We start from the raw sequence: 19,939 nt of genomic DNA, 5'->3' as shown, positions 1-19,939 counted from the left end.
TCATCCCACTTGTGATTTTTAGTGATATTAAGTTTCTATTAAAAGATTTTAACAAGCTTCCTGTTCTCAAGTAAAAATCCATGTGTCTTTCTTTTAAGTGGATCCATTAACACTGGGATAGAATTACAGGATAGTAGAATGAGGAAAGTGAGCACTTTCAAATCCACAGAGAAATAGAAATCAACCACTTTTAGAAAGTTATGAAACATTTGTCTCTAGGAGCCGTCAAACTAAGTGAGGAATATTGTAGGGATTTGCTTTTAAAATTCTTGACATTTTGCTTTTGTACATAGATACACTTTACTAGAAATGTTTATAAACTGATAATGATATTTACCTACAGACATGATGTAAATTCAACTTTCAACTATAGTGCTTTGCCTTGATTTAAAAAAAATTTTTTTTTGAAAGTAGACTTGTGTAAATTCTACATTTTACATTTTTGGAATCTGTGCCAAAGAACCAAATATGATGAAGATGATTAACCCCTCTCAATGTCAGCAGAAAACTGTCTCTATCAAGCTTTAGGTTACAATGGAATGTAACCCAACCTAGGCACTTGTGTACAAATGTGTGTGCACAATGATTGCCTATGAGGGGCGAGGCGTGGGCCTGAGTCAAGGTGTCTTACCTTCACTGTCAGTGCTGCCGCGTCCTGTTTGTCCTGATCCCATCACCACTGCCACTCAGATAGCTAACGCAGAACCTTTTGTTTGGCCTATGGAAGTGGGACCACACATTGATTTAGGATTTAGGAATTTTAGCTTCTTTCCCAAGGCTTTTTACAAATGGACTCCTGACACATCCCTTAATCATCTTGGTCTTCTCCCTGTAAACAGATGTAGCCCAGTGTAGACGACTTCCAGTCCTGAGCTTGCATTCTATGCTATGCTCTTCCCTGTGCGTTCTAATGGGGTCAGAGGCCTACATGGTTCCTTGATGCCTTTTTCAAAGGTGATACCAAAAGCCTTCAGGATGAGGGGAATAGGTCTGTTCTTCCTTGTTCAGTCTTATTTTTTGTTTTTCTCACATTCCGATCTTATTTTCTGCATTTTTTTTTTTTTTTTTTTTGGGTGGTGTTGGGGATTGAACACAGGACCTCACACAAGCTAGACAAGTGCTTTACCACTGAGCCACATCCCCAGCCCCTTATTTTCTGCATTTTGACAACAAATGCTGTTGCTAAAAAAACCCAAAAAACAAACAAACAAACAAAAAAAAACCCTGGGATTTTCCTTTCAGGGAACAGTTAAGTACTAATGTGGCGGTCATTGCATGATGCTAGGGATGAGGAAAGCAAGGACCCTGCACTTGAGATGCTCTCAGGCTAGCAATGCAGGTACATGTCACAGGGGTTTTTGATGGAAATGGCACTCATCCAGGACAGATAGGTGTGATGTCAAAGAGGCTGCCTGGCCTCTTCAGACCTCATGAGGGGGCAGTTAATACTTTGGAGGACTTAAGACAATCTGGTGTTTGTTGCCAATCTTCTGGGCTTAGATGCCATAGGTTTAGTTACTGCATCAAAAGTGATTTGCTGGACTGGGGTTGTGGCTTGGTGGAAGAGCACTTGCCTAGCATGCTTGAGGTGTTGGGTTCAATTCTCAGTACCACATAAATAAGTAAATAAACATATTGTGTCCACCTACAACTAAAAATATTTTTTTAAGAAGTGATTTGGTCTTTTCATTTATTTAGACTGTCAATATTTACTAAGCACCAACTAAATGCCAGGACATTCTCAGTTAAAAAAGATGGAAATTCAACTCAAATTTGTGCATGCCCCAAAGAGGGGGAGATTTGGGGAGATTGTTCATACTGAGAAACCTGAGCATGGGTAGATTAAGGGCTTCAGAGATAGCAAGACTGTCTTTCCATCTCCTAGTCCTGCTAACCTCTGCCTGGATTAATTCTCAGACTCTCGTTACCCTCACCAAGGTAGCAAGATGGTTGTTGTTGACACCAAGCCTACACTATTCTTATAGACCATGATCTCAGGGTAGTATGGACCTTCTTTCAACAACCCTACAGCAAATCTCATGGAGGGGCACTGATTGACTCTGCTGAGGTCACATCCTTATACTCGAACCAATTCCTGTGGTCAGATTGGCAGAGTAGGAAGGAGGATTTGTCCCCTCAATCCGTATGGAATCAGTGTCCCCATAGAAAGGAGGTGTTCTGCTTTTAGAAGAAGAGGGAAGGGAGGCTAGGCAGGAAAATAACAGACATAATGACAGTTGTCCACAGTCATTTACTGTACCTGGTACTAGAGTACTTTAATAAGGGCTGGACATGTTCTTGAATAGACAGAATTAATATTGTCAAAATGGCCATAGTATCAAAAGCAATATACAGATTTAATGCAATCCCCATCAAAATACCAAAGACATTCTTCACATAACTTTTAATTTTATCAAAACAAATGCAAATATTATGTATAATTATAATGCTCTAATAAAAATTAATAGTTAAATTTTAATTTTTAAAATCCTAACAGCTGAAATCTGTGCTATTGAAAATATTTTATTATGTTCATTAATAAGATTGTACACATACAAAAAATTAATAAGAGCTGGAAAGACTCTTTGAGTGGGTAATATTTAAACTGAACCTTACATATAGAAAACAACCAGTATGTGAAGAGTGGTGAGATGTGAACTCCAGACAGCAGAACAGGTATAGGAAGAGACTGAAATGGAAAAAAGTTTGACGATTAGGAGAAGAACAGGGAGGTTGGAATGTACAGAGCAAGGGCATAATGGCCTGAAGTAGACTAGAGAGAAAAAAGGACCAGATTGTGGGATCACTTATAGTACAAACATGTCTTTTCTCTTTCTCTAAATGGTTTGGAATGTCATGATTGGAACTGGGCAACGTAGAAGTCAGAAGACAAATTGGGAGGCTATTGGAGAATTCAGACATGAGGGTGGGCTGGACTGGGATAGTAACTGAACATGGAGAGAAAGGGATGCATTAAAGACATGTATTTGCAGAATTAACTAGAGTTGCTGGTGTATGGGGAGAAGGTGATAGAAAAGGAGAATCAAGACTGATTTCTAAATTTTTCTCAGGAAAGACATTAGTCAGATTCATGTGATTCATGTGTATAAAATCAGAGTGCCATTATATAACTGTGAAGTGGACCAGATTTCCTTCTGTGTGATCATTACTAATCTCTCTCAGTAAACAGACTCCCTGGGAATCTGGGTGATGCCAGAAAGTTGACTTTGGAGGAATCTTTTGAGGTATAGTGGTGTCAGACCACACATATCCATCTCAAGAAGACTTGAAGAACAGGATGTAACAGTTGCTGTCTGTTGGCTTAGGTCCATTCCCCTCTGCATTTTTTCTGGGGAGGGGGTTGTTGAAGGAGGTGCTGGGATTTGAACACAGGGCCTCCCGCATGAACAAGCCCTCTGCTACTAAGCTATACCCCAGGCACTATCCTCTGCTGTTTTTTTTTTTTTTTTTTTTTTTTTTGCCGTGCTGGGAATTGAACCCAGGGCTTTGGGCTTGCAAGGCAAGCACTCTACGGACTGAGCTATCTCCCCAACCCGCCTCTGCAGTTTTTGATGGGTGCAGTATCTTTGACTCTCTTCTTGTACATCCATATTTGACTGAAACCCCTTTTCAAAATGTTTCTGATTTATATGTTCTTTGGCTATTTAAAGACATTTTTTTAAGTGGTGAACAACTTTTACTGATCTAGGGGCCATCATGCTTTTAAAAAAATTTTGTTTTTAGTTGTCAATGAAACTTTATTTTACTTATTTATTTATATGTGGTACCATTCTGCTTTTAAAGGTGAGTTTATATAATTCTTTCCTGACCATTTACAGGTTGAGTTATAAACTCCCTGATGATAGCTTTAATTCTTTTTTTTTCCCCAAAGTTTCAGGGGGGTATTTCTCAAATTTCATACAATTCTGCACTGTATCAAAATGTGTCTGAAGGAGATTTCCTGATTTGCATATGCAAGACTATAATGAATCTCCTAGTTCCAGTCTAGATAACATTCTCAATCCAAAATGTGAATCTAGATGTGTTTCACAAGTGTAAGACAAAGTCTACCCAAAGAGTATCTAGTAATGTACAAACAGAATCCTTAGTTTACTATGTATTTTGGCAGATGATTTGTTCCTTAACACCTCTAATCCCTTCCCTTGAAAATAAACACATTACTGAATCTCCACCGTTTCTACCCTTCTTTCCTACACCATCATGAAATTGAAGACTAAAAGCAGTCCTCAAAATTAAGACAAGCCCAGGCCACTGCCCCCCCCCAAGGGGCGGGGGGGGGGGGGCAGTGCCAAAAACAAGATTACAAAAATTGTGGTGTACTGGATTTAAAAGATGTCACACTTGCTGGGCACAGTGGCACACACCCTGTAATCTCAGCAACACCAACGGCTGATGCATGAGGATAGCAAGTTCAAAGCCAGCCTCAAGGAATTTGGTGGAGGCCCTAAGCAGCATAGCAAGACCCTGTCTCAAAATTTTAAAAAAAGGCTGAAGGTGTGGCTCAATGGTTAAGTGGCCCTTGGTTCAATCCCTGGTGTATGTATGTATATATATATATATATATATATATATATATATATATACACACACACATACATATATATAAAATATATTTAACATATATATTTCATATGTATTTTAAGTTATATATATCACACTTAACAAATTAATGTACACACAGAGCACACAGTTGTGTTCTTCACAATATAATTTAAAAAATAATGATTTGTAGCACCCTTAAATAGATCGTGTGCCCTATAATGGGACACAAGTTGCAGGATTTTTAAACCTGTCAGTGTTTCCTGGCGACGGCTTGTAGAAATTCGTCTGGAGATAAAATGAAAAATCCTCCTCGAATGTTAGGCAAATGTCATACTCCCATCTCCCTCTCCCCACAATCCTTATTCTGACTGATGCGCATTTACCAGAAACTGTCTTAGTGATTGAGGGTCTTAAATATTGCCCCTTTCTGCATCCGCTCCCAGCCTTTGTACAGAGGAACCTCTGAAATCTACCGATCCCCCCCTGCTGAGTAGCGCCGCAACTAGACTGGCAGCCGACAGTCCTACACCAGGGCCTGTGCAAGCGAGAGCATCAGCTCGGGATCTGGCCTGGGTCCCTGAAAACAATTCCTCTGGATGCTCTGGCTGCGCGACGCGAAACGGGAGGTCCCCATGGCAACCCGACCACGCGTGGGGAGGCCGGGAGGGGCGGGGCTAAATCGGTCTGGGGCGGGGCGCGGGCGGCCCTCCTTCCAGGTCAGTCTCCGCAAAGACCTTGAACTTGGCTTGGGCCGCCCGCGGCGAGGGGGTTTCTGAACAATGGAGGGCCAAGAGTTTTCAGGTTCATCCGTGTTATCTGAGGTGACGCAGGACAAGACAGAAATGTCCACTTACTCCGAAGCCTTCCCGAAACCCTTAGTGCTCAGGATTCTCGATTTGCAGAGCGATATTAAGGAGTCAGAGGAGGAGACCAGGGAGGAGGAGGAGGAGGAGCCGGAGGAGGAGGAGGAGCCGGAGGAGGAGGAGGAGCCGGAGGAGGAGGAGGAGCCGGAGGAGGAGGAGGAGCCGGAGGAGGCTCATCAGCAAAACCAGCAAGACTGGGACTACGGAGGCGACGAGGACGAGGACGGCGGGTACGATGAGGACTACAAGTACGACGAGGACGACGAGTATGAGGAATTCGAAGAACCCCCTGAGCCTATCGAACCCAACAAGTCCCGCAAACCCTCCGGGCCCCACGAAACTTACGGACTCCGCAAACTCTATGAGGACGACACACTCCTCGGGGCCCAGGAATCCTACACATCCTCCGAGCCCCAGGAGCGGGGTGCACGTCACAAGCTCCTTGGGTCACCTGAACAGCACAAGATCCGCAAGGCCAGTGAACCCCAGCCCCACGAGCGCAGCCAACCCCGCAAGCCCCACGGGGCCAAGGAGTTAAGGTTGCTTCCCAAAAGCTCGGTGATGTTCTCCCCATCTGTGATCACCAGATGCCCGCCACGGTTTCGGGTCTTATCCCAGAATGGTAGGTGTTATCCCCCACAACCCTGCAACCTCGTCCACCTAGAACTGGAAGTGAAGGGTCAAGGTTTACATGTGAGGGATTGCAGTGTTTTAAAGGTACTTAACTCTTGTGTCATCTGCTGTTCTGCAGTCACCTCTTTACACTTCAAGGAATTCTGATGGGAAATTGACATCTTGGAAATGACAAACTCTCTTCTTCCTCCCCTACCACCTGACGAACCTTTAGCTCTTCTTGAAGACCTGCTGTTACCTTCTTTTGAAGCCCTTCTTAATGCTCTTCTGCAGCTAGTCATTCCATCCCTTTGGTTTGTCCTTTGAACATTCCCTTTTATTGCACTTAAGACCTTAGATTACATCATGTCTGTTACTGTCCAACTAAAGGTAGGGACCTTGGAAGGGAGGATATTTTTGTCAGTGTTTGGCACAGGCTGCCAGTGAAGAACAAAACATTCTCAGAGCAAATATTCCAAGAGTACGCCGCAGGGCCCACTAACTCTTCACTCTTCCCCAAGTTCCAAAGGTATTGGGGCTGATGGGATTGGGACAAACATCCTTGCTCAGGAGCTGGTTTTGGTTGTGCATGCTTGTAATCCCAGCAACACAGAAGACTAAGGCAGGAGGTATGGCAAATTAGAGGCCAGCCTCAGCAAGGTGAAGAGATCCTGTCTCAAAATAAAAAGGGCTGGGGACGTGTTTCTGTGATAGAGCGCCTCTGGGTTTAATCCCCAGTACCGCCCTCCCAAATCCTTGCTCTGACCACATCAGTTCACTTATAATCCTTCACAGATGATTCATCCCAAATAATTTCTCATCCACATTGGACCTCCAATTCCTTGACTGACTTTTTTTTTTTTTTTTTTTTTTTTTGCTGGGGTTTATGGGGGGAAGATACTGGGGATTTAACCCAGGGATAATTTACCACTGAGCTACATCCCCAACCCTTTTTATTTGCATGCAAGACATGCAAATAAATATTTTGAGACAGGGTCTCACGAAGTTGCTTAGGGTCTTGCTACAATGCTGAGGCTGACTTTGAATGTTTTATCCTTCTGTCTCAGCTCCCAAATCATTGGGACTGCAGGTGTGCACCATCATGCCCAGCTGACTAACCAGTTTTTATCCCATGTTCTCTCTGATTCCTCCTTACCCAGCCTCAATTCTACGGCCCATCACTGCAGTTGCTCTTGCAACTCTTCCACCACTCCATGGCCTCTCCTGCCGTCTGCCATATTTCTCAACTCTGGTTAAACCAGCCATCCATCTACTCTCTTCCTACACCCTGTAGTTACTCTTACTATACAAATTTGCATAATCATGCTGATTGGTTTTATTTCAACTTCATTACCACAAGTCTCAACTGGTCATATGGTACTTCCTAGCAAACTCCATTTACTTAGTAAGTTAGTTTTCCCAGCCTCTGAGATGATGACTAAATACCTTTTTTACTCTCCTTTGATCTTCACTCCTTTGACCCTCATCCAGTTACAGACTTTGCCTCATATTTTATCAAGAAAATAGAAGCAGGGCTGGGGAGATAGCTCAGTCGGTAGAGTGCTTGCATTGCAAGCACTAAGGCCCTGGGTTCGATCCCCAGCACCGCTAAAAAAAAAAAAAAAAAAAGAAAATAGAAGCCATCAATTGTGAACTTATTTTCTTACCATTGATCTATTGCCTTACCCACATCTGATTAATGGAATCTGCTTTTTCGTTTTTTGTGCCTTTTGTTTGTTGCTTTTTTTGGGACTGGGGATTCAATCCATGGTGCTTTACCACTGAGCAACATCCCCAGTCCTTTTTCTTGTTTTTTATTTTGAAGCAGGTTCTCTCTAAATTGCTGAGGCCAGCCTCAAACTAGGGCTTCTCCTGTCTCAGCCTCCTGAGTTGCTGGGATTACAGGCCTGTGACCCCAAACCAGCCTTGTGCCTTGTTTTATGAGAAGCAAAGTCGTCTATTTGTGCTTTAGGTTCCACTCTTGTCTCCTGAAGAACTTTGTTCCTACAATTATCCCCTCTCCCTGCAGCATCACTTTGTACCTTTTTAATGAGTCTGTCCTACGAACATACTCATGTACTATAGAATCTCTTTTCTTCAAATAACTCTTGACCCCATGTCATCCTCAGACCTCTTCTCCCACCATCACCATCGTTTTCTTGTTCTTCCCTGCAGAACTTGTCAAAGGAGTTGTCTGTGTTCACCAACTCCCTTTCCTCACCTCCTGTTCTCTCCTCAGCTGTCACCTGGTTGGGCTTCTTTCTCCTCTACTTTACTGAAACTGCTTTGGTTTACTGCTACCCCTGCCATTGCACATGGAGATTTCAGGATCCCCACGGATGATCCACTTGGCGCCTCCATTCTGACATCCTCACTTGGAATGATCTTGGCTCTCTGCTCATCTCAGGCACCCCCCACTCTATCCCTTGTCAATTGCTGTACCATTTCCAGAACCTCTATCATGAGCACTGTAATCTCCAACCATGTCCTGTCTTTCCAGCTCAGTGGTTGGAGGTCTAATGTATTGATTTTACTCCTCTCTATCTATCACTGCCTTGCATTCTCCTGTCTCTCCTTACCTTCTCTTCTGTGGCTTACCAGTGCAGTCACGCACTTGCAGGTGTCCTTAACTCCTTCACCTGTCTCTCTGTCATTTGTGCTTGGTTAAGTTTAACTCGTGCCTACACTTGCAAAACAGACCAAGACAAGAGAAAGGCAAACAACTATGTGGACTGATCTTTAAATTCATGACCTTGAACTTCAAGTGGGCTCTCACTGCTGCCTGACAATCATATTTCACTTCCTCTGTCAATTCATTTTCAAATGTCCCAGAAATCATGGTCAGTGCTGATGTCCCTCAAACCTCCTATATCCCTTACTCTTCTTAATCTTAGCTGATGACTTTGCTTCCCCCCACCCCATTGAGAATAGAAGAAATCACCATATCTTTTCACCTTGCAATCTACTAAACTACCAGCACCAATATACATAATCTACCTTTTCTCCTGTTAATCATGGATGAATTGTCCTTTCTTCTATTAAAGGCCATTCCCTCATCTCAGATGTTGGATCTTGTCCCATCTAACTTCTTTAAGTTATTTGCTTTTTAAACTAGCCCCTTTCTCTCTCCTGCATCACTATATTCTCTTCTCTCCTAGATTATTTCCATCACAAACATGCACAATAATTACTTAAAAAAAAGAAATAGGAGCTGGGGCCCAGTGGTTAAGCACTTGCCTAGCAGGTACCTAGTGCTGTGTTCAATCCTTAGCATGGCAGAAAAGCAAAACAAAAGGTAAACACACGCACACATCCCTTCCATTAACCCCATGACCCTCCAGGTACCACTCTGTTTCTTTACTTTCCTTTACAGGAAAAATTACTCAAAATAATTGCAGTAGTCATTATCTCCATGCGCTCTTTTTCCATACCCTTGAGAGTCACTTAAATTAAACTTTCTAAATTCTACTATTTTTCCCCAGCTCTGGGGGGTTGAATTCAGGGACACTTTCCTACTGAACTACATCCCCAGCCTTTTTTATTTTTTCTTTTGAGACAAGGTCTCTCTAAGTTGCTGAGGCTGGCTTTGAACTTTCAATCTTCCTGCCTTAGCCTCCCAAGTCAGTGGGATCACAGTTGTGTGCCACTGTACCCAGCTTAAATTAAGCTTTCATCCCCTCCACTTATCTGAAATTGCTTTTATTGAGGTCACAATGACCTCTGCCTTGTCAGAGCTAAAGCCTCATTCTTCATCCTCATCATCCTCATTTGGCAGCTTCCTTGTCTCAGAATTCTGATTATCTCCTGGGATATCCTGGGGTATCCCAGGAGATACCAGAACCTCCATTCTCCTACCACATGGATTGTTTCTGACTCATTTTCTTTTGCTGAATTCTTCTCTTCCTGGTCTTTAGTTTGAATGACTGATGGCTTAATCCACTCAGATTCTTCTAGAACTTTTCTTTATTCCGTGGGTGATGTCATTAGTTCCATAACCTTAATTATATTCTGGTAACTTCCCAGATTATCTCTAACCTCAGTTTCTTCTCTGAACTCCAGAGTTTTCTAACCAATTTATCTATTTAACATCTCTGCCCGAATATCTACTAGGAGCGTAAAACTTAATGTTTCCAAAACTTTGACTCATATTTTCTCTTATTCCCTGCTTCCAAACCATTAGCAAATCCTAACTTTGAGTTATATTCTGATTCTATTTCTTTTTCTTTTTTGTACTCTGTATTGAACTCAGGGTGCTTAATCACTGAGCCATGTTCCCAACCCTTTAAATTTTTTTTAGTGGTAGATGGATACAATACCTTTATTTTATTTACTTGTTTTTATGCGGTGCTGAGGATCGAACCCAGTGCCCCACACATGCTAGGTGAGCACCCTACCACTGAGCCACAACCCCAGCCCCAGTCCCCTATGTTGCTTAGGGCCTTGCTGGGTTGCTTAGGCTCGGTTTGAATTTGTCATCCTCCTGCCTCAGCCTCCTGAGTCACTGGGGCTACTCTGACTGCTTCTTAACATTGAAAATGTCATCATCGTTACAGGCCTTCATCGCTTGCCTAATCCACTGCAGCTGGGCTCTTGCTTCCTCTCTTGCCCACCCTTCAGTTCATTGTACAGGAATCACTTAGAAATGTAGTTTAAAAGCAGCTGTGCTACTCTCAACCCTCCAGATGGGGTTCCCCTATCATGTAGTATGTAATCAGAAGTCCTTAGCAAGGCCACACTGCAGTGGTTTCCCTCCTGAAGTTTTTAAAACTACAAGATCGAGATGGAGACTGTTTAGTCTTAAGTATACAGAACCTAGAGTATTAAATCTGGATTCATAAGAAATCAGGGAAATGATTTGAAAGAATCTCAGGTAAGAATGTAAAGGAAAAAATCAAACCAAGTTTCTTTTTTTTTTTTTTAATTTAAAACTTTAAAAAAATTTGTAAAACATGCACAGTGTTCAAATGCTAAAACAACATAAAAAGACATGCAAGGAAATGTCTCACCCCTGCTCTGTGCCCTCTGAAGCCCTTCCTCGTCTTTTACAGTAACCCCTAGTTTCTGTGTTTCTTTATATATATATATATATATATATATATATATGCAAGAAAATACCCAGCTGGCTTCAGTGGTGATATAATCCCAGCAACTTGAGAGGCTGAGGCAGGAGGATCGTGAGTTCAAAGCCAACTTCAGTAACTTAGCAACTCAGTGAGACCCTATCTCTAAATAAAATACAAAAAGGGCTGGGAATGTGGCCCAGTGGTTAAACACCCCGGGGTTCAATCCTCAGTACCAAAAGACAAAACCCAAAAAAACCGTACCAGCATGTGTGTCGCTCCTTTTCTTAGTGAGGGTGCTGTGCCTCGCTCTTCCACTGGACAATGCATCTTTCCTCTCCAAGACATATGGGGGTTTCCTCGTTTGTTTAAAGCCACAGATGCATTGTGTTCCATTATTTAACCTCTTGTTGGTTGCTTTTAGGACCTTATTGTTACAAACAATGTCAACAGAGAAACTTGCGCATGTCATTTAGTGCACATGCAGGTGTACCTGTAGAATTCCCAGAAGTGGGTGGCTGGGGTAAATGTGGTTGCAAGTTTGGTTTAGGGAAATTGCCCTCCGTGGGAGTTGATTCTCCTTGTCTGCCCAATAGCAAATGGAAGTGTCTTTGTCCCGATAACCTCAACATTATTGTAGAATATGGTTCAACTTTTGACTTTTTGAAAGTATGATAGATGAAAATTCGGTATGTCAATTAAGTTGTAATTTGCATTTATCTTATAGGAGTAATATTCAGCATCTTTTTTTGATGTATATTTTCATGTCCTTTGCTTGTTTTTCTTTTGGCTTAATAGTTTTTATTTTTTTAAATCTTATTTACAGGGAGATTAGCCCTTTGGGAAATGTGTGACAAATTTTTTCAGTTTGTTGATGTTCTCTTTGTTTTTTGATTGTTTATTTTGTTTCACCATAAAAACATTTTTGTAATAAAATTTGTCCATCATATCTTTAATGGCTTCTGTACTGAATCATAATTAAGAAGTGTTTTTTTTTTTTTTTTTTTTTCCTACCTCTAGGTTATGAAGGACTTGATCCATGTGTTTTCTTTTGTAATCCTTTAAAAAACTATTATTTAAATCTTTGGTCCATTTGGAGTGTATCCGGTGTATGGTGTGAATTATAAATCCTGTGTTCTCAGGGGCTGTCCAATGGCCTGAGCCATCTTCCCACAGATGAACCAGATGAAAGTGAACATGAAAAATAGAGTTGAAGTTAAAGGGACAAAAAGTGACATCTGTGGAAAGTTAGGGGTGTGAGAGGAGGCATAACAGCCTTTTTCATAATAGGTAGTGTGGCAATATGGTGTTTTTGAGCACTAGTTGTACAGAAGGCTCAGTCTTGTTGCTTAACAATGTGAAAGGGCTCATCCTCTTTCTACCTTTGCCGTCTCACCCCTCTCCCATACTTTTTTTTCCAAATGACCCTGAGCTAAGGTGCTAAGGCAGCAGCACCAAGTAGGGAGCTGTGCTTAGGAGAGGAGCACGCAAGAGTGAACGGTGGCAACAGACCCTGCCCTGCCATTTCAAAGAAAGTCCCACTGTTGGTTTGAAAGGTGATGCCCACTATATAACAGGACTGCACAACAGTGCACCTAGACCCTAGTAAGTGCAGGAATCTTACTTCAGAGCCTTTAAAAAGTAATCTAAGACTGGACGCTGCACACACCTGTAATCCCAGCAGCTCCGGAGGCCAAGGCAGGATGATTGCAAGTTCATAGCCAGACTCAGCAATTTAGCGAGGTCCTAGGCAACTTAGTGAGACCCTGTCTCAGATAGATGATAGTTAGATAGATAAATAGTTAGGGCTGGGGATGTGGCTCACTGGTTAAACGCATCTGGATTCAATCTTGGGTACCAAAAAAAAAAAAAAAAAAAAAAGAAAAGAAAAGAAAAACAAAGTAATGTAGATTTTATTGACGTATCTTCAAGGTAATTAATACCTTCCATCACAGAACCAAACCTGCTAAAATCTTGAGACACTTTACTTCCCAGGTTTCTCGTCATCATGACAGCTACTCCCCTTTTCAAATACCTGCCTGATTTCTATCAAGCCGCAGCCTGCCTCTCCCTAAGCTCTTCGGCCTCCTGGCCCAGATCTGTTCTTTTTTTCTAGAGGTCCTCCTGCCTTTTTTCTGTGGCCCAGCTGTGCCCGCTTCGGAACTCAGACGCAGCCTTCTTAGAGGCAGGGAGGAGAGCAAGCTGGAGAATCGCTTTGATATTTTGCCCTCGGGTTGTGGAATGGTTTGCTTTGCACGCAGAGCAAGGTCCCCATCCGGGAAGGACAGCTTTCGAATCCTGCTTTCCTCCAGCAGAGGGCAGCCTTCTCCACAGGTGACTCGGAGCCCGGGGTGGCCAGACTACCGTTAGCCGCAGAAGGCAGGGGGCCCAACAGGGTTTGGGTGATACAGAATAAAATTCAAACACTGAAAAGGAAATCAGACAGCCATAATGTTCTGGTGGTCTCTTTAGGGCGATGCTCTTAATCATCTTGCTCCAAATTCTTCAGTGACTTCTTCCTATTGCTTGATGCTGTTGGAAGGAGCATGGAGCCAGGAGGCAGGACGCTTGGAATTTACTTTTTGTTTTGTCATAGCTGGTTGTCTGTTTCCTTTCTAAGAACTGAGGAGGGTAGACTAGCCAATCGCTCTGGATACCTTTAGTTTTAAGAGTCTGTATGTAGATACCACTACCCACTTTGACGTAAGGAGATAATACGGAAGTGGGGTTACTGTATATTCTTGTGTATAAGGAGATTACATTTTTTTTTTTTTCCAATTCATCTATAACTGTTCTGGTTTGGATATGAGGTGTTCCCCATCAATTCCTGTGTTAATGCAGGAATATTCGGGGGTGAAATGATTAGATTATGGGAACCGTAACCTAATTAGCGCATCCTATTTGAATGGACTGGGTGGTAACTGTAGGCAGGTGGGCACGGTTGGAGGAGGTGGTCACTGGGGGCGAGCCCTGATGGTTGTCCTGCCCTGCAGGCCCTTCCCCCACCTTGTTTCCTCGCCATTAGGAGGGAGGGAGCAGCGCCCCTCAGAACTGTCCCTTTCACCAATGATATTCTGAAATCATGAGCCAGAATAAATTCTAAATTGTTCTTGTAGGGTATTTCAGTCGCAGTGAGGAAAAGCTGTCTAACACAAATATATACATGTTTAGGAATAAAGCCCAAATAGGCAAATGTGTATTTTTATAGTTGCATTAATCTAGTTATACATATAAAATTAAGATGACATGTTAAGTGGTTAAATCTGGAAATATTTTTTATTTCTAATGTCATTTCATGAAAAAGTTTTTTACCTCATATTTGATAATCATTAATGTCAGTATTTGAATAATTTAACACTATTTTTTGGGGGGTACCAGGGATTGAACTCAGGGGCACTCAACAACTGAGTCACATCCCCAGACCTATTTTGTATTTTATTTAGAGACAGGGTCTCACTGAGTTGCTTAGCACCTCACTGTTGGTGAGGCTGGCTTTGAGTATGCTATCCTCCTGCCTCAGCCTCCCAAGCCACTGGGATCACAGGCGTGCGCCACCATGTCTGGCAGTTTAACACATTTTTTTCAGGGCACATCATTTTTATTTCTAAGTTATTTGAAGCAGAAAACTTAAAAAAAATTTTATTATGGAAAATGTCAAACATATACAAAGTGAGACTGTCATAACAAACCTCTGTGTACTCATCACCTAGTTTCAATGATTATTAACATTTTTTTGAATCTTGTTTTATCTAGGTAATTCCCCGCACCCATCCTTCCAGACTTTGGGGACAATCCTATAGGATAAATTTATTTTAAAGAGGATGATGACACATAATGGGGGTTGGGAGGGGGGCAAGAATGGAGGAAGGAGGGACTGTATAGAGGGGAAAAGAGGGGTTGGAGGGGTGGGGGGGGGAGGAAAAATAACAGAATGAATCAAACACCATTACCCTATGTAAATGTATGATTACACTAATGGTATGCCTTTACTCCATGTACAAACAGAAACAACATGTATCCCATTTATTTACAATAAAAATAAATTTAAAAAAATTAAAAAAATAAAAATCACTATGGGAGAAAAGGAAGTAAATATCAGAATGAAGAACCATAGGAAATAGGAAATAAATATCATAAATTTTCCATAACATGCAACTCAGGATAGGTTAAAGCAAAGGACTGGGGACAATAGTGTTTGGCGTTTTAACACTCACTGGAGAAAAGTATATAGTGGTGCCTACCTCACTAATTCCTACTAGCTCAGAATATGGAGTAGCACCCAAGGCATGAAAAAAAAAAAAAAAAAAAAAAAGAAAAACCCAAAATTAAGATGATGCTGTAGAGACTATACCTACATCCATTTATCAATTCAAATCTTGATAGATCTATATGTATTCCTCTATATCTATTTGTCCCTTTTTTAAGGAAAATATTTCTGAAATAAATATCATTATAAATTCATATTGTAAGGGTGAGCTCTAAACAGAATACTCTTGCCAAAATACTTTGCAAACTCTGCTTGCTTTCATTTCCTATCAATAATAATAGGTTATCATTCTGTACTTTTGCATAAAATATCTTTATCATTTGTTTAATTTTGTTCTGTTTGCTTCCATTTGAAGTCCCAATATAATAAAAATGAAAGTGAACAAGCATTTACCTGATGATCAGGAAATAACTCAACCAGTTAGGTATTTTTCATATTTATTGGCTATTGGCATGTTTGGTGTATTTGTGACTTTGCTCTTTAGGAAGTAACTAGAATACTACTCATTCTTGTTTATACGTGAATTGTTTTATTAAAATGTGTGTCATAAAACTTATGACAAATTAAGAATGGTCACTCATCTAATGTAACAATTTTGTTTGCAATATAAGAATGTTATTGATTGCTTTTTGGTTAATTCATGGATTTTTAATATTATACTTTAAAGTGTCTTACTTAAACCTGTGATTAAATACAGACGCACACACACAAAAACAAAAAAAAAATTATTTTAAAGAAAATAATAGGGGCTGGGATTGTGGTTCAGTGGTAGATTGCTTGCCTAGCATGTGTGAGGCACTGGGTTCAATCCTCAGTACCACATAAACATAAATAAAGGTATTAAATATGTAAGCCTGAGCTGTTGCATTAAAAAAAAAAGAAAATAATAGACACCATGTCATTTCACCCATAAATACCTCAGTGTGCATCTTTAACTGCTTAACATTTCAGAAAAATGATTACTATGACATTATTACACTGAACAAAATTTACAAATTTTCTCTAAAACAAGGTAATACTTACTAAATAATTAAGCTTCCCTAAATGTATCACAGCTGATTTGTTTGAAGAGGACTCAAACAAGAGCCACACAGTGCACTTGAAAGTTAGTGTCTTCATCTGTTATTCTTTATCACTCACCCTTACACTTTCTTTTCAAAGTGCTATTTCTTAGAAAAATTGGATAAAATATCCTATATTCTGAATTTTTTTGTGTGATGTCTTGAACTTCCCAATTTCTTGCCAACCATGGTTATAGATTAAGAGGCTTGCTTGGATTCAGAGTAAATTATTTTTTTCAAGAATTTTCGGTGGTTGGTTGTGTGTGCTTCTTGCAACCGTGTCTTGGGAGTTAGGCACAGGAAGTCTGGTTCTCCTCCTGCTGGGGAATCTAAGACGATAAGTGGGTTCAGGTGAGATCAGCCTGATCCCACCGTCCACCTTTCCCCTGGCGGTCAGTCGTGGTTCATTGCCTAGATACTGCTATTTTCTTAGGAGCAACTCCGGGCCCTTTTGCACCTGTGCTTGATGCTGTCACTGGAAATCATGCCGCAAGTCACCAGAACCCATTCACATAATGCCACCGTAGGAGCTTAAAGAAAAAAAATTGCTCTGGAGGTGCCCTAGAGTAAAGGTTTACTATGTACAATCATCATGTTCTTGATTGGTTTGTGTTCACATTTTGCTTTTAATAATAATGTTTAAAGCTTGTTTAGAGTAGCACTCAACATGATTATAAGACCATATCCCCAAGAATAATTAAAAAATCTATTTTAAAATTTTCACCTCTTCCCCTCCACTTTATTTCATTTTATTTTTTCATTTTTAATTTTCCTCCTCCATTTTACAATGCTGATTTTGACAGGGAGAACACTGTAATGACCCCATTCCTGCATTTATTGAAGTTGTTTCAGGCTAGTATATTTTCCTTGACCAGTTTTTACTGGAAAAATAAAAAATTGAGAAAGTGCCTCATAGATGGGTTCTTACTAGAACTTGCACTTAAGGTAACCTCTGCTTTTCTGAAAAATAATTGTTTGGAGGGAAATCTTGCCTTATTTTCAGTCACTTATGTAAGTTACTGGAAACGGTCTTGTTTTAACTTGGTTTCATGAAACACATACCAAGAGCAAATTTTGAAATAGGAAACAAAGACGGTTCTGTTCTCCTTTCCTTGATCAAGTCTTGTAATTTATTTTATGCCTTGTGTAACATCTGTAAGACCTCAGGAGAAATTTCTTTAAGATTTCAATGTTTGACACAGTGCACGGTGCTGGCCTCTGGCCTGGCCCAGCCTCGCAGCCACCCTCGCCCTCAGCCCTTCGCAGGCTCCTCACCTCTCTGGATCTGCTCCTGCAGAGCCGTCCCAGGGGCAGGGGGCCGGGACCTCCATCACCGGAGATGTTAGCAGAGATTGTGAAGCATCTGCACCCCTGGCTCCTGGACCTGCACAGCCACATGCCCACCTGCAACAGGGATCAGACGCTCAGTGCCCAAATTGCACCTGTGTGTGTCCAAGACACACACAAGGTGGTGGCCAACATGCCTGAGGTCCAAGGCCTGTCCTGTGCACACTCCAGGAAAAGGTGGAGGACTTGGGAGGTGGCCACAAAGACTTAGGCCGCACGGTGGGCAAATCGTACAGTCTGAGAGTCTTCTGGTCTCATGTTTGCAAGAGGTCAGATAATCTACAAGAGACAAAAACCAAGAAATAAATGGCGATGAATCCCCTGTTCCTTCTCCTTGCCCCAAAACCCCATCATCTTAATACAATGGTCCCCATTTTATCTGTGGGGATATGTTCCAAGTTGGTCCCCGGACACCTGAAACCATTCACTGTATCGAACCCTATGTACATTGTTTTTTCCTAAGTGTTAATATCTATGATAGTTTTTTAAAAATATAAATTAGGCACAGTAAGAGATTATGAACAACAGTGAATAATAACAATGTTCTTAATTGTTACATTGATCAATCATAACAATACTGTAATGAAAATTATTTGAAACTTATAATTTGTTACTTGCGGATGTTCCATTTAATGTTTTGGGGGCTTTGGTTGACCAGACCCCCTGAAAAACGGGTGGAGACTACTGAATTAACAAAAGTTAGTGTTTCCGCTTTCAGTGGTTGAATGCTCAGATCAATGGTGCTGGGTTTTGTTACACATTCCTCATTTTATTTCATCTTCCATTCCCTTCTATTTTTCTGCTTCTCTCCTTGAATTTTTCATCTTAGAGTTTTTCTACTGTAGATAATTGTGTGTGTTTATGTAAGTAACATCAAATGGGGTGTGGGTACAAACAAAGAACCCAATGAAAATGCATTTGAGTACCGTGGAGAGCTGGCCAGTCCCTGCTGTGAATCACACCATGATGTATAGACAGTAGTCTTCAGGCTGTGCCTAGCTAGTCCTGAGCAGAAGTTTGCCATGAGTTACTACATTATGAGAACAAATGCTGAGGTCGAATGACTCTACTCCTTGTTTGTACAAGTAAATAATCACCACCTGAACAGCACAAACTGATAAGTTAATTGTGCTAATGAAAATGACCACCGGGCTGGGGATATAGCTCAGTTGGTAGAGTGCTTGCCTCGCATGCACAAGGCCCTGGGTTCAATCCCCAGTGCCGCAAAAAAAAAAAAAAAAAAAAAAAAAAAAAGGAAAGAAAATGGCCACCTATGAACTTACTGAATTACTCAGAAGTACATGGATGCATGGGTGTATGAAATTTGTATCTGAAATAACCAGGTCCATCAGCTTATTAGACACACCAGACCTGAAAAAACAGTGACCCCCCTCACCCAAGGCCCTTAAAAAGAGGAGCACCCTGAGACTGGGCATGGTGGCACTCTGCCCTGTCACCTGGTCACTCCCAGGAAAATTGTTACCTGGACAAACTTCTGAATCTCCGTCCTCGGGCTTCAGCAGAGCCCGGTTTCTCCTCCCTGTGATGACCGTGCAGGGCCAATCCAAGCTGACATCTCAGGTCGACATTCTGAAACTGCCTTCCAGAACCTTCCTAGAATAAGCTCCTGTTCTTCAGTTCCTAATCTTATCTGACCACCTACAGTGACTCTTCACATTGTATCTGCTCTCTGCCTTTGAACTCCCTTAGTTCAAATTCTTAGCCTTTCTGTAAACTGTGTATGTAATTGTGTAAAGTGTGATGTGCAACTTGAGTGTTAGAGATAGTAATAGTTAAGATTGGAATAAAAGAAACTTTTTTGCCTGGCTTATGACTGTAGAGTGACCTACTAATATTCAGTGAACTGCTATCACCGAAAGTGGTGTAACCTGTGAATTCATTGTTATTCAATAAATTCTGACATGGTGGAAAGACAGAAACACATTTGGTCTATGTTAATGGCATAGCTCACGCACATGACAAGTATGTTTATAATTGGTTTTACATTTCAATAATATTTATCTTTATCTTTGGAAACCTTAGGGGAAATGCTTCCTAAGCAATTATTTTACTGTCAATTTAAGTGTGTTTTTTTAATCTGCGGAAATTTAAACAGAATCTTCTAATTTTTAGAATTATTAATAGCTACGCTTTATTGTATATTTA

At 41.2% G+C, this 19,939-nt stretch overlaps 1 protein-coding gene across 1 annotated transcript in view; it reads left to right on the top strand.

Moving 5' to 3' along the window:
• The first annotated feature begins 5,342 nt into the window (after positions 1 to 5,342).
• Positions 5,343 to 19,939, top strand: part of Thegl (theg spermatid protein like) — a 50,466-nt gene continuing 35,869 nt past the window's right edge. Inside the window, 3 exon segments of the mRNA XM_047566041.1 lie at positions 5,343 to 5,567; positions 5,616 to 6,025; positions 17,587 to 17,609. Coding sequence (XP_047421997.1) covers positions 5,343 to 5,567; positions 5,616 to 6,025; positions 17,587 to 17,609 — 658 coding nt within the window.

Source organism: Sciurus carolinensis, chromosome 10 (assembly GCF_902686445.1).
Source record: "Sciurus carolinensis chromosome 10, mSciCar1.2, whole genome shotgun sequence".
NCBI lineage: Eukaryota > Metazoa > Chordata > Mammalia > Rodentia > Sciuridae > Sciurus > Sciurus carolinensis.
Note: the sequence above shows the minus strand (reverse complement) of the source record. Positions and strands in the feature narration are given on the sequence as shown.